The 15,565-nt window shown below is 50.2% G+C and overlaps 1 protein-coding gene and 1 gene segment (V, D, J or C); one reads left to right on the top strand and one right to left on the bottom strand.

The window, feature by feature from the left end:
• Positions 1–103: 103 nt before the first annotated feature.
• DAD1 (defender against cell death 1) lies at positions 104–327 on the top strand (the record flags this gene model as incomplete). Its single annotated transcript, XM_009080068.1, has 1 exon — positions 104–327. A coding segment is annotated over one exon (224 nt), but the record flags the coding sequence as incomplete, so codon positions are not given.
• A 4,635-nt stretch (positions 328–4,962) lies between these two features.
• Positions 4,963–15,565, bottom strand: part of LOC103807340 — a 28,208-nt gene continuing 17,605 nt past the window's right edge. The window contains 3 exon segments of the C gene segment in view: positions 4,963–5,072; positions 6,124–6,171; positions 6,608–6,871. Coding sequence covers positions 4,963–5,072; positions 6,124–6,171; positions 6,608–6,871 — 422 coding nt within the window.

The following is a 15,565-nucleotide window of genomic DNA, read 5'->3' on the forward strand; positions in this document are numbered from 1 at the left end:
CCGATCTGGTGGGAGGTGCCTCTGCCCATGTCAGGGGGTTGGCACTGGATGATCTCTAAGGTCCGTTCCAACCCCTTAACGTGCTGTGAAACTAACTATGAAGGTGCTTCCCACCACACCTTCTGCCTGTGCTCATTGATCCCTTTCTCTGTGCTCCCTGCTCCCTTTCCCAATCTTCCTTCCCCTGTGCCTGCAGTGTGCCTGCGGATCCAGATCAACCCCCAGAACAAAGGGGAGTTCCAGGGCATTTCCCCCGAGAGAGCCTTCGCTGATTTCCTCTTTGCCAACACCATCCTGCACCTTGTGGTCATCAACTTCGTGGGCTGAGCACTGCACAGGCTCTCAGGTGCTGCTCTGGGGGGCACAGCAGGCAAACACAGTGCTCTTGGGGGGAACTAGGACGAGAGTGACTACAGGAGCCCTCATGGCTCTCAGCTCCCTCTTGGCCTTGTGCAGCTGAGCTGTTGTGCTCTGCTGGCTCAGAGGCAGAGTTATAGCTCCAGGGTTTGTGCATGTGGTTTTGACTTTCGTAGTTTAAAAGGCAGTTCAACTAGGAGTGTTAGAGAAACAGCAGTAGGAGGTACCGCATTCTGTGAGGAGCTGGAGCTCCTGGGCTACCTGTGAGGTCTGTCCTTGTGGGCTGTGGTGTGACTGTGGTCCAAGTCTGGAGTCTCTCAGCAGATTGGGACAGGTTGGATGTTGGGAGTGGAGGACGTTCGTACTTGTTGTTGTGGGAAGGGGCCACAAGGTCATTGGACCTTGGGAGAAAGTGCAGTAACATTGCTCATGTTGCCTTTCTCTCTTTCCAGGCCTTGAACTGCCCCTGACCTGATGGCAAAGCCTGGCCCTGGGGGTGTCCAGTGCCCCCTTTCTGGGTGGAGGAAGGGGGTGCAGGGCTCTGGTTTCCCCCCCCGCCCAGAGTGCGCTGTGGACGGATCTGCAGCCTCATGGTGTTACTGTGATCCTTTCCATCAATAAAACCCTTTATGACACTGCAGCCTCATCCCTGGTGGTGACAGACACAGAGTTCCCTCTCAGGCATCACTCCCTGTGCTTATCCCCTCCCTCCCCAGTAGGGTCTGTTCTGTGCCCCAGTTTGGGAGGGAAGCAGGAAACAAATCGTCATGGGAAATCAGCTGTAACCGCCTTTCCTGCCTCTCTACCTTGCAGAGTGTGTTGCCAATGTGCCCTCAGGCTTCAGAAATGGAAAATTCCACTTCAAAGCTGTGGAAAGTTTGGATTAGGTTGTGGTTAGTGGGCACAAAGGGAAGGAAGTGGGTGGGTGTCTTCCAGCACATCCCCAGATGTGCTCAGCTTCCCGCAGGCCTTCCCACATTTCTCAGAGGTTTCTGGGCCATAGCTGGATTTCCCAGCTGGACTTAGAGGCTCACTAAGGCCTGGTGTGGTACACCCACCCTGAGGCACTATCAGTTTTGCTGCTCTCATGGGCTGAAAAACACAAGTTGGTGTAAAGGGTGCAGAAATCTACCAGCAAATTCAGTGACCTGACACAGCTCTAAGCTCTCTCCCCCCCATCCTCCACACCTTACAAAGCTTTTTCTCCCCTCCTTTCCCTGCCCACACTATACATAACTCAGTGCTTCCTGCTGCACCCAAACCAACCCCCTCCCAGAGCCAGAAGCAGCTGTGGTGAGGGGCAGCAGGGGAGGGGGTTTGACCCCATTCCTCTTTGGCTTGTGGTCTAACGTCTGCTGTTCTTTCCACAGCCTCTCGACACGCCCCTGCCCGCGTGCCAGCCCAGCCCCGCACCCTCTGTGCTCCTCTCTGCAGAGGAAGTGGTTGCTGTGGTCGGTGCAGATGAGCCCCAGAAGGTGCCCCAGATCTCGGCTGTGACGTCATGGAACTGGTGCGGTGGCCTCTTCCTGCCCCAGCTGGGCCCAGAGCCCCTTTACACCCCCTGCCCTGTATTTCCTGCCTTGGCTTTTCTCTGTGGGTTTTGTTTCTCAAAATAAGCAAGTGCAAAGGGGAGGGAAGGTACACCGTGGGGTGGGAGATGGCTGAGAGCTGCAAAGCTCTGTGAGTGAGATCTGCAGGTTCAGTGGTTTGCAGAGCCACTTCAGTCACAACATTTACGTTCATCTGCCACTCGCCCCCACAGGGCACGTCCTGTCACTGGGGTCACTGAACCTGGCAGAGGAAAGACTGAGCTGTGGAAACAGAGGCAGTTCAGTCCTTCCTCCTTGCCTCACAGCTGAGAGGGTTTGGAGTGCAACATCAAATGTTTTAGATGGATCTTAATTTTAACAAGTGATGCTAAAGGTGAATGAGTTTGGCAAGTTTTCTCCCACAGCCCTGAAGGCTTCTGGGATGAGGTTAATCAGTTGGAAATCTGTGAAATGCAATTAACTGATTTATAGGTCAAATATGGCTCAGGCAGCTTCTTTAAGCTGTTCCCTGGTGACGTGGCAAAATTCACCATGAGCAGAATGTAAGCTCTGTGAGCTGTCTGGAATCCAGCATTAAGGAGCTCTGAGCTTTCTGCAGCTGGAGAGGTGTGAGAGTAACTGTTGTGCCAAGGAAGAGACATGAGAACAAGTCCCTGAACATCTGTACTATAAAATAATCAGAGCAACAGACACTGAAAGTTTAAACCTGTTCCTTGGCAGGAGGGTCAGGAACTGTCACCCTGTGCCAGGCACCTGCTTAATGCTCAGGTGCAGGTCCATGGCAGGAGACCAGGGTGGCTTTGCTGCTGCACAGCATTGCAGGGTCAGATCCTGGCAGAGATGCTGCCATGGTCTTCCCACACAAAGCCCCAGGGCTTTTGGCTGAACACATTTGAATCCTGAGCCTCTCCAAAATCAGTTCTTGTGAAGGCTGTGACTGGGTGAGAAACATCCTGTGAGGAATCAGCCTCAACCAGAGCAGTGGGGCTTTTCCTGCCCCTGGATCTGGGCACTGGTGTGAGGCACAAGCAGGGCTCAGGCTTTGCAGGGAGAGTGTGTTCCTGTCAGAGCTCACTGCCCATTCCTCCCTCCAGAGCAATCTCTGGGGTTTCAGAAGAATTTGGAGAAATCAATGTCACCAAAGGAGACAAATTCCTTTCCAGTCTCTCCAGTGACAGACAGAACCTGGAGGCAGAAGCCTCAGCTGGTGCCATCACTGCAGAGCAGGTACCTTGTTCCCCAGTGCACTCAGGAGTGAGGGACACTTGGAGACAGGACACTTGAGGCTCCTGTGTCCCTCACAGACATCTGTTCCAGGAGCCTGGACCCATGACTGGTCCTCTCACTGTGGCTAAGCCATGGTTCACCGTTGTCTTACACAGTACTTAGTGTGACCTTGGAGGAGGGGTGCTGCCCCTTCCCCTCCCTGCCAGCCACAGCTCTCCCAGCGACACAGCACAGACACCCTGGAGAGGGACTGGGGAGTTGTTTCCACCCTCCATGGAGGATCCAAGCCCTTCCCTCCTCCCCCCCAAGGCTAGGCTCATTCCTCAAGCTCAGATGAAGCCATTCGTCAGCCAACAAATACAAAAGCCAAACAAGTTTCTCATTTTTGATAAGAACTGTTTAATAGCAGCCAAAGGCCTAAAGAAATGCAAACACCACCATGTGGGGCCCAAGCAATTGGCAGCATTCAGGTGTCCCAGACACTGTTCCAAGGTGAGCACACCTGGACAGGAAAATGGTTCAGAATATTTTGCACAATGATTATAAAAGGAGTTGGGAAATTTCAGGTTGTTAGAACTGAACAGAAAGAACAAAAGGTTTGTATTTTTATTAAACACAAAGCCAAATCTTAAGTGATTTAGATTCAGCAAATGTTAAGACTGGAGAGAGTAAAAAAATCAAAAACTTTGGGTTTTCTGTGATAATGAAGTGACAATGTCACTGAATGTAGGACTTCTGAGAGGCCTAGCAGCTATCCTTTAGGGACAAAAGGGTTCTTGTGCTCTGATCTAGCAGGACATGGTGCACAAAACCCTGAGCAATTCTCCTTTTGCTTTGCAGTGTATCATTTCCACCTGCAATGGTGTCGGTGTCTGGGTGTGCTCTGAGAGACATGTACCTTAAAGCTACCAAAACAATAAACGTTCACATTCAGGTGATATGTAACTTGCAGGTTTCAACAAGCAGCTGCTCTAGGCAGAAATTGGCATTTCAGTGCAGGTAACAGTGATGTTTGGCAATGGAGAGTTACAGTAAACCTGCTGCAGGCAGGAGGCACTGCCAGGGGCAATGACCATCTGGAGCAGGAGGCTGCACGTTGTGAGCTTAGCTTGGAGTAGTTTTATAGCAATGCAAATAAAGCAGTTTAGAAGAGAATGGCTGGAGTGAGAAGAAGAGCAGGTGATGTCCCTTGCCCCAGAACATCCCTGTGCTCCCTCTGGCTCATGATGAGCTCCTGAAGATTCCTCAGCAGATGCTTTTGATCCTTCAGGGCTGACCCAGCTGGTTACTCTCAGTCCTGTACCAAAGATAAAGGTGTGTTACATCCTTGTTTGGGACACAGCTGCACACTTACAGAGCTGAAGCATCCAGGCAGGATAAAGAGCAGAAAGAGACACTGAGCCGAAGCTAATACATTAGGTCTTATATTAAAGTCAATAAGCATCAAACTTTCCCAGCTGAAGACTAGCCAGGGGATAGAGGTGATGGATGGATGCAGGCGAGGGAAGGAATAATAGCAGGGAGAGGTATCTTGAAAGAAGGAACAAAAATTGCATAGGAACAAGGAAAAACAATTGGGGGCTGGTGAAAATGGTATGGCCAGAGGAGTGGAGGATTTTACTGCTGGTAGACAAAAGGTACATAGACAGACTGCATGAACAGCTGTTCCAGAGAGAAGAGCTAATTTATAGTATCATTTATACTATAATTAATAAAATACATAATTTATACTCTAATAAATAGTTAATTTATTAGCTATTATGTATTATTCACAAATGATGATCTGACCCAGAGATTTCTGAAAGGTTTTCAGCTGCCCCAGGCACACTCACTTTTTTTTCCACATCAACATTGTCATCAGCACATTAAAAATTATTCCTTTCATTAAAATTATTTTCAGGCCCAGCTGTGACAAGGACAGTGTGTTCAGGTGTTCATCTGGAAAAGGAACAGACAATGAGGGTCACAAGAGCACTGAGACATCCTTGTCCAGACAGGCTGCAAAGCACCTGCTGAAGCAGCTGCACTGTCCTGGAGTCAGTGTGGGACAGGGACAGGCTGAGAGACTTCAAGTTCTTCCAGTCAGTAACTGCTTAATAAGCCAAGAGACAACTCTGCCAACCATCTGAGTGGGTTTAGTACTGTGCACTATGAGCCCAGGGTGCTGCAGGCATCCTCTGTCCCTCCTCCCTCTCTCCAAAATGTTTTAGAGCTGGGTAGGGGGAAACAAGTTAGATTTTATTCACAGAACACAAAGTTCATTTGGATTTTCTATTAATCTGAATTACAAACCCATTTTCCTTTGAAGATTCGCTGATCTATACCAGCACACAGGAAGCTGTCAGCAAAAACTCATTGTATGATTGTCTTTGAGCATCTCTCTGACAGACTGATCAGAGCAGCCACAGGTACTGAGGAGGATTTCCTGCCATGCTGCTGGGAAGGTTTGCAGCAGCACAGCTCTGTGTGAGCTGGGCAGGCACAGGGCAGGCTCAGCTCCTGGGACCCTGCAGGAACAGCAGTTCCTGGACTGCAGCAGGGCTGGAGCACCCCCAGAACCCTGAGCTGGGGCACAGCTTGCTCAGAGGCATCACAGCTCCAGTGCAGCCTCGAGCACACCTGGCACCGTGGGCTCAGCTATGGCTTCAGGAGGTGTTTGTGCAACCCTTGTGAACTCTGAGCTACAGCACATGAAGTGAGTGACTCATGTCAGCCCCTGAGGTCCCTGTGCTGGGCAGGAGCTGCTGGTGAGGCACAGCAAGAGCCTGTGGGCACTGCTGCACTGGCTGCATCAATCATCAGTTTGGAACTGGAGGCTGCATTAAGCCCAAGAGTTTCAGCCTTGATGTTAAACCCTTTGGGGCCCTGCGGGCAATTCCCAACCTGAGCTTTTTGCTCCCACAGTTCTGCAAACAGGGACCGTTAGCAAAAGCTTGGGAAGAATTTTCTTTATCAGGCCAAGTTTACTCCTAAAGTGCTGTGTCCATACCTGTCCTGAAGTGCAGGGACAGCCCTGTGACACAGACGGCATTGGCACCTGCAGAGAGCAACAATAAATTGACATAGTAACAAGAATTTACTCCTGGAGAAGTCCATGAAGATAGCTCTGCTTAGAAGGGTTAGTCTTTCTGGCCATCAAACCCTCCCATGAACACTCATTTCTGCTGATTTCAGGGCAAGCACAAAATATGATCTCATTAAGCCTTAGTGTCCTATTGGACAAGGAATTTCAAGCTTTCTATCCCCCCAGTGTCTCTAAGCTCTCTGTGCTGTGGCTGTACCTGTCTGCTGACTCTTAATCTTGCTTCCACTGAGGAGGAAGAAGAAAGAGAACAGGGGCAACAAGGCACTCAACACTCCTCTGGACTGTGGGAGGGTGATGGAGCATTGCTTGCAGGCCTAGGAGAGGTGTACCAGCCCTGAGCAGAACCCTGAGTCCCTCTGACCCTGCATCACCCCAGCAAGGCCATTACCACTTTCAGGGTCCTCTCCCTCCAGCTCCCCAAAGCCCTCGTGGCTGGCATGACAATCCATCTCATCTCTCCTGGCCCAGTAGGTCGACAGGTAACTTGATTCCTCCTTGTTCTCAGGTGTTGCCACCTCCACCACAGCACGTGTTGACTTCTTCTCTGCTCCAACAGTGAGCTGGTCAGGGGAGTAATCTGTGATGAGGCACATTTGCAGCTCCTTATCATCTCTGGAGGTCAGCCTGTAGGCTGAAGGGGATGGAGTAACTCCTGCAAGTAGAGAAAGAAGAGTCATTAGGTGAGAAAACACATTCCTAGTTCATGCTGTCCTGATATATAGACCCTTAGGAATGCAAGTTTCTCCAGTATTCCAGTGGAAGTTGCCTGATCATAGGGATCTTGTGCTAGGACACCTTTAGAGAACCAAGGCATCTACAGGGCGTGATGCAGGAGCTGCTTCTAGTGACTTCTGTTGTGTGGCAGACACAGTGCTCAGGCAAGATCCCTGGAGCATCTCAGAAGACACTCATGGGCATCCACCCCCTGGATGTCCCCATCTGCCCTGGGCATTCCTCTCCTTGACACCTCCTCCAGCTCTGCTCTGCAGCCTGGAATCTTGGCCTGGATGCACTCGGAATGTGTGAGCCCTGCAGAGAGAGCACCGGAGCAACCTGCTCTAGTGGAAGGTGTCCCTGCCCATGGGGGGGTGGGGGGTGGAACATGATCCTTAAGGTTCCTCTTGACCCAAACCATTCTGTGACTGTGACTCTGTGATTGTGATTCACTGTTATGAGCTGTGATGTTGCTGAGCACCCAGAGCCATTCTGCCTTTCTGCGAAGGTTTAGTCAAATCCACCACTGCAATGCAAAATTCCACCTCCTCCCCCTGTCCTGGGGGACAATGATAGACCTAACTTTGATGTGTGTCACATTTCCCACCAGTGTCTGATGCTGTTCCTACAGCACAAAGTTAGAGAAACTACTCCAGAGTAGGAGCACACTGCTGCACTCAGGGAGAGAAAGAGAAGCAAACAAGTGTTTCATCCTGTTCCACCACCTGACAGTCAGTGCTGATGGTTTAACTAGATTTTACCTTGTTTTCTTGCTCCAAATGCCTTAACAAGTCACCCACACTGGGGTTTCCATACACAGCAAAACACAATCTGTGGTTAAACTCTTTTTCTCTCATTTAGCTTTGTGAACTTGTACTCTGAGCTACATTTCCTCCTGTCCAGCTCCTGGGGGCTGCTGCTGTGAGCAGCAGCTTTCCCAACTCTCTGTTCATGATGCACAGGAAACGTTCTGGGCACTGCAGAGCTCTCCAGGGGACTGGATGAAATGCCATTACAGACATGCTGCAGCCAAGAGGCAGATATGGGGCTCTCAGCTGCACTTTCCATTGGCCTTCACAGACCTGAGCCAGAGCCTCAGCTCACATTTATACAGTGCCAAAGTGTTAGCCTGTAGGGCTGAGAGCCGAGATTGATCTTTGCTTTCTCCCTGTCCCCACGCCACACTGATCGGTACTGTAGGAACATTTAGCTTCAGGTGAAGTTTCCATTTTTTCCCATGGGGAAGTTGGGACTAAATCTTGGCTTACAGAAACTGTTGCCAAACCTTATCACCAGCTCAATGGCCTTCAGCTGTCCAGTGGCAGCTGTAGCACCTCAGGGAAACAGAAACACTCCTTTGGTAGTGTGAGCTCAGGACAAAGCTAATCCACAAAGGCCAGTGACTCACCCTCACGCCCTTCTGAACTGCAGTTCATGCCCCCCTAGTTTTGCCCTGGTATTGAAGAACCTGAGGAAACACTTTCCCAACTGTGCTGAAATACAGTGTAATGTCTGCTGGGATTCCCCAAGCTCTGCTCCCACACTCCCAGTGTGGCTTGGCAATTGGCTTCAGAGACTGTTCGTTAGGGAGAGGAAGGTAGGAGCAGGTACAAAGCCTTATGGTAGAGTCCTGTATAAAGCACAGCTGAGCCAAGGTACATCACTGCCATGGGAACACGGAAATGAGAGAAAAGAGAAGGAATGGAGCTGTTCTGCTTCTCTCCCAGAATGAGTATTATGATTTCTGGAGAGCTAATTATCTGCCTCTCTCCAAAACAGGATGTTTTTCTCCCTTTCAGTCTGTGCAATGCTTTGATCATGAGCAGATTAAAAAAAAAAAATCACAGCTGTTTTTTCCAGACAGCCTCAGCAGCATTTGCAAAGTGTTAATGACTCCTTCTTACTCAGAACTGTGGCTCCTTTGTCCTAGGCCTGCAGCCTAGTTCTGGCAAGGTCCTTTGTGTGTCTGCACACCTCTCTAGGGTTTGCAGAGAGCTTTGGTAACATCATGTTGCTCTGAGCTGTCCAAGGATACCTGCCAGGGGGAAGAACAGGAGCTGTTGGAGTGCTGTTCCTGCCCACTCTGCAGAGAAAGCCAACTGCAGAGACTGATTTCAGGGAGAGCAGAGCAACCTGTTCCAGCATCAGACTCAGGCCATTTTTCCCCAAATGAGCTGCAGTAAAAACCCTGAAGTGGTTCAATACTCAGCTGTTTACTACAGAGAATGATTTCCTTCTCCGTTCCCTGCAAAGTAAACTCTCTGAATCTCTGGTCATACTGGAATCGGTGATCTTACCATTCCTCAGCCTGAGACATGATATTCCACAGCTGGAGTCAGTCTGGAGCTATTGCCCAGTTCAGGGAACATCTGTACCCCTCACACACTCCTGCAGGCTAATCCTGACCCCAGAGGAGCAACTTCAGGAACCTCACAAGTGTTTCAGTGGTGTTTGCTGGCTGTGCTCCAGTGCAGGAAACTGAGAAGCCAGAGGTTTCTCTAAATGTTTCCCCCTCAGCTTAAGGCAAAACTCTGTTGCTTGTCAGACAGGACTCAGGAATTAATGACACCCAACACTATTAACCTGCCACTGCTGATGCTGTTTCCTTTCCCACTGTCCTCAGTGTCCCTGCTCCATCTCCAGGAGCACCTGCTGAGGAATAATCCTGGGTTCATCTTCTCTCAGTCCCCACTCCTCCCTCCATGTCTCACCTGGAGTTTGTGTTCACTCTCCATGAGGGCAGAGCCATGCAGAGACACTAAACAGGGAACACTGCACCTGCCTTCAAACCTTCATGGCCTGTCCTTCTCCAGAGCTACTCCCCTGGGTTGGCTTTAACTCCAGTCCCTCTTCCAAGCACAAATTACTGGATCTCTCAGTTTCCCACCCAACAGGAAGCCTCAGTTGCCACGACAGCAGCAGTGACAAGGTTGGTTCCCCTCCCCAGTGCAATCTCTGCTCCCTGAGTGCTGTGACAGCAGTGGTGACAAACATGGAAGAGGATTTCTTTTGGGCTCATGACATTCTCTTAGGCTAAGAGCCAGCAAATCCAGTCTCTAGGCCATTAGTCAGAGGAACCTCCAGTGCCCAAGCTGTGACTATTGAACCTGGGTGAACATCTACACCTTCTCCAGCTGCTCTGCCCCGCAGCCAGGTCACAGCCACACCGCAGCCAAACACTCCTTGCACACCAACACAGCATCTCTATTCCGACTGGCTTTTGTCAAAGAAAGCTGAAAATAAGTTGGAACATGCTTCCAAGAAAGTCCCTAGTCCTTCCACCCAATATACAATATACAATTGCCAGTCATGGTGTTACTATGGGAGGGAAAGCTCAGACTTACTTGGGGTAACCAGAAGGTGGGTCCCCCTTCCAAATGTGGATTTCTCATATCCCTGGCTGGCACATTGGTGCCAACCTCTACAAAAAGGGAGACGGGTCTGTGCAGCCCACACTGACCCAGGGCAGCACAGCCCAGGGCAGGGCAGAGCTGGAGGGGCAAGGATCAAACATGCTGGGCTGAGACACCATCCAAGTGCCAAACAAAACTGCTGAAAAACGATCAGGATGAGAAACACAGAGATCAAATGAGAATGTGTTCATTCACTCCCTGGTTACAGTTGTGTGTTAGTGCTTTGGGGCAATCCCAGGAAGAGTCTGGTTTTCCACCTGTAACATCACCTACAACTCCTGCTTACTGAGCCTTGCAGTTAGGGCCTCTCAGGCCAAGTTTTCTCTGGAGCCTTTCACCACGTACTCCCCACCTGCTTGAGCACCAGCAAGGCTCCTTTTCCTAATGTTGGCTTGTGTTCTTCTCCACCCCATAACTCACATGGCCCAGGAGACCTTTGCCATGACCTGCAGTTCCCTCCTGAAAGGTTTCAGTGGCACAGAGTGACCCTGTGTAGGTCTCAGAGCTTCACAGGCACTTGATAGGCAACCTGAGCCTTCTAACTCCATCACCTGGGGATTTCTATCCTGTCCCTCAGCTATGCAAGACCTGCAGTACCTGCAAGGAGCATTACCCGTGGCCTTGGAGCTGTGACAGCTCAGCAAACCTGGAGTCAAGTCCAGTCCCAAACAGAATCCGCCTGCAGTATCTGTAGGTAACACAGAGGCTGTGCCTCAGCCAAAGCAGCTAAAGCAGTGCAATTCCCAGTCCAGCACTAATGTTCCTTGGTGGATTCTGAGATAAGCAAAGCTCAGCTAAAGTGCTGATACTCCCCAAAAGTGGAGATGTTCTACATCACAGAACCATGGAGAAGTTTGGGTTGGAACTGACCTTTAAAGGTCATCTAGTCCAGCTTTCCTGCAATGACTAGGGACATCTTCAACTAGGTAAACGTTGAGAAGCTAAGTTAAGGTCAGATCTCAGATTCTGACACTGCCATTCCCCAGAGGTTGCTGTGTGTATCCACAATAATCTCGCAAATTAGTCACAAATTAGGATAAATTTACCTGGAAAAACCAGAAGTCTTGTCCCAGATCCAAATGTGAGTTTGTAACTACCTCCATAGCCACACAGCAGCTCAGGCCTCTACAGTATTCACAGCAGTGTTGAATGGAGCCTTCAGCAATTCATACTCCACCAAAAACAATGCTATTTGTCTCTGTGATTAGACAGATCTATTTATCTGGGGCTTTTCTTCTTACTGGCTTTCTTTTCATGTGCTATTTTGCATCTTTCACACTCCCAAACACCTTAATATTCTCCAATATCATATTTATCCATTGTCTCCAGATAGCCACATGCAGCTGGACTTCTATTTTTCGCCTCATTCCTTGTCTATTTAGTCTTGCACATGTAAAACCTCTGCTAGGACTTCATCATCAGGAATAGGGAGGGAAAGTATATATACAGCCATGCAAATCACTTGCTCTTACATCAGCTGAAAATGTCTAGTCCTGTTGCAAATATACTGTGGAGTGACAAAAGAGGCAAAATGTAAACTGAAAGAAGTACTTCCAGGAGGAATCACATCTGAGAGTTCAGCCATACCTGGAGAAACTATGAGTTTGGTTCCAGCTCCAAATGTAAGTCTGCCATAACTCCCAGTGTAGCACTGTGAACCAGTGCTCTGCAAAATGGGGCACTGGCTGCAGGTGAGCTGGCAGGAGGCTTAGAACATGGCAATGAAGGTTTGCATTGGAACAGACTCATAGAACCATCAAGGCTGGAAGAGATCTCTCAGATCATCAAGTCCAAGCATTAATCTGTCACTAGTGTAACCCCTAAACCAGATCCTCCAGTGCCAGATCCAGACACCTCCTGAACACTTCCAGGATTGGTGACCCCACCAGAAGCGTCTAACATCACCTCAGCACATACAGTGGAATAAACACTTCCATCAGCTGCATTCCTGTGCCTGGTGAACCATCCCTGCTACTCTCCAGGGAGCTCCAGGAGCCTCACTCCAAGCTCATCTTCTCTCTCTCTTCCTGTGTCTCTGCACAGCAGCAGCCTCTGTCCATCTCTGTGTGCATGCACAGCTGTCCAGGGTTTAGCTTCCTGAATGATGCTGAGTCTCACCAGTGTGCATGACCTTTCTGCCCTCTCCTCTTGCACAGTTCACTGCCCTTTTCAGGCTACACTGCAAGGTGTAACAATTCATACTTGGAATCATAGAATCATGGAACAGTTTAGGTTGGAAAACCTCTCTAAGATGATCAAGTTCAAGCACTAACCCAGCACTGCCATGATCACTACTAAGCTATGTGATGTGGCCAGGAGTGCCCAAGTGCATCCTCCCAACTCACACAGCTCACAGCAAAGTTCCACAGCTTGTGCCACTCTCATTACTGCTGTGGGAATCATCCTTCCTGCTCTGCAACTCCTGCAGATACAGCAGGAACCACAGGTCACTGTTACTGCTCCTTGGCAACAGCCTGAACTGCATCACTGCTCCTTTGCCAGCAGTAACCTTGGCTTTGAGTGGATTAAGTTTTGCACTGAACAGCTCAATGTCCCAACTTCAGAAATCTATTTTTTCCTTTCCCTTCTGTGCTCCTGTATTTCACTTCTTTGCTGTCACGCTCCTCCTGCTTCCTTTCCCCAGCATGGACATGTTTCTAGTGCACAGTGCCGGAGCAGAAAGTCAATCACTTCTCTCCAGGGAATACTAAATCCACCCAAATTGCTCCCCAAAGCCACTGCACTGCTCTGTTTGCAGCTGGAGAACAACGTCATCTCTACTGAATCCCACTGGACTTGAAGGAGAGACAACTCGTTTGAGGCCACGAGATGTTAGGTTCCCCTCTAGGCACAAGAGTATCTTGAAAATAGTCCCTTAACACTGTCACAGACCATGCAGGAGCACAAGGCAGGGCACCAAGTGGGAAAACAAGTCCAAGGGACACCTGGGGAACTGCAGCTGTGCCAGCATAGTGGTTCCCAAAATTGTGCCCCTCAAAGCGTCTAAGAGTGAGACCAAACGGAAAGAATTCCAGTGTCCAGCAGAAGGTGTTGCTCACCTGGCAGGACTGAGAGCACCGTTCCCTTTCCCAGAGTGACTCGGGCTGCAACATTCACACCCTGACACATTGCAGTACACAAAGTCTCCCTCAGCCCTGCACAGGAGCTGAGGCACAAAGCACCTGCAGCCAGGCCCCAGCAAAGCTCCTGACACAACAGGCTGAGCCCAGGGACATTCTCTGGACAAGGCAGCATCTATCTAACATCTTCACTTCCCTTGCACTAGCTGATGAACACAAAACTGTTCCACAGGCTGGAGCAGGAACAAGCTTGAACACTTACTGGGATCTATTCTGAGCTGAGTTCCACCTCCAAAGATGACCTTGCCACCATAATTAGTCACACAGTGCTTGCCTTCACAACAAAAACCCTGTGAGCCTGGGCTGATTCCCTGCAGAGCTGTGCTGTGCTGCCTGGGCACTGCTTGTACAGCATCCCAGCTAGTCATCCCCTGCAGCTCTGAGATGGACACTGAGGGCATCCCTGGGCCTTGTAGAGGAAAGATGCAGAATTATCATCACAGCTCCTCACTCATCCCTTGGAAATTGGCCCTAAGATCAGAAGGTCCTCTTGGACCTTCCTGCACACACTGTGCACAGTCAAAATGTCTTTCTTGCTTCTGGCTGCTCTCTGCCTCAGATGGTGACTTGAGTCCCTGAGACAAAGGTGAACTGAGCCTGTTGTCACACCAGCAGAGCACTGAGATGAACCCAGAGAGTTGGCACTCAGCTGGGAGCTACATCTCCCTCAGAGGGGCTGTCCTAGCAGTAAGGGCTCTCTTACACCCTGAGCCAGGGGGATGCTCACGCTGAGGTGCAAACCTGTTGCATTGCTGCAGAGTGGGTCAGTGTGGGTAATCTCACTTGGCTTTCTTGAGGTTCCTTCCACTTCTGGCTCTGCTCAGCCAGATTTACTTCCTTCTTTCAGTATCCAGCCTTATCCTGATCAAGAGCAACCAGGAGCACCATGTCCATACCCTGTGTCCCTCCGGTGCAGATATACTTCAGCTGGAAATATTTTCAAGTCTGAGAGCACCTTGACATAGCAACTATGTTCTTCTTCCCCTGTGAAAAGTGACCTGGATATAACAACTCCATCTGCAGGAGCTCCATGGACCCTGCAGGACTTGTGAAAAGGACACACGAAGAGCTGCACACTCACTGGCTGGATGGCCAGGCTGGTCCCTGAGCCAAAGGTCACCTTACCACAGGCAGATCCAGGACCACAGAGCATTTCCTTCCCTAACACAAAGCCCAACAAGCTCCTCTCCCCAGGCCTTTGCCCAGCACTGGCTATGCTAGGAGGGGCAGCAGGAGTAAGACAGTGCCTTACACTGCCCCATGGACCTCACTGGGTGCAGTGGCACAGGACACCTTGCCAGGGGCAGCTGGGACAGATGAGGCCACTGTGTTCTTCCCAGTCACATATAGAGCAAGAAGGGTTGGTTTAGATCAAGCAGAAACATTCCCTTCAAACCCAAGTCCATCCCCAGACATGGACACACAGAGATGACCAAACAGCAGCCATGTGCTGCCCTCACCCACTCACAGAACAGAGAGCACAAAAGCACAGGAGTAGTGTGGGACTTACGTGGTCGAACAGTGAGTGTCGTTCCAGAGCCAAAGACAAGTCTGTAACCACTAGATCCTGTCCTCACACAGCATTTCCTCTCTCAACAAAATCCTTCCCCATCACTTGGCACCACTGGTCACCCCCAGCCTGACTGGACAGTGCTGAGTGCCACTGGGACTCAGCTACAGCCTGAAGGGCAGAACCTCTGCCCCGATGTGTCTGAGAGGTCAGAGCACTCTTGGTCTGTGGACACAAACCCCTTTGGGAGTGCTGGTGCTTCTGCCCCAAGCCAAAGGCTGTTCTGGAGGAGAGAAGGAGGCCCAGAGCTGAAGGAGCACAAGCCCAGGAAGGATCTCCTGCACATCTCTCTGGGCAGGGTCAGCCTCGTCCCACATGGAAGGTGATTACAACACAGTGCTGGCACTTACTAGGTAAACATTGAAGTTGTGTCCCGTTGCCGAGTGTGAGCTTGTGCCACAGTTCGCAGCAGTTCTCAGCTCAACAAGAGCACAAGTTCATCCACATCCTGAGAGAGAAATCAACCCGTTTGACAGAGATGCCACTGATGGCCAGAGATGGACAAATTT

Source organism: Acanthisitta chloris, unplaced genomic scaffold, assembly GCF_000695815.1.
Source record: "Acanthisitta chloris isolate BGI_N310 unplaced genomic scaffold, ASM69581v1 scaffold5588, whole genome shotgun sequence".
NCBI lineage: Eukaryota > Metazoa > Chordata > Aves > Passeriformes > Acanthisittidae > Acanthisitta > Acanthisitta chloris.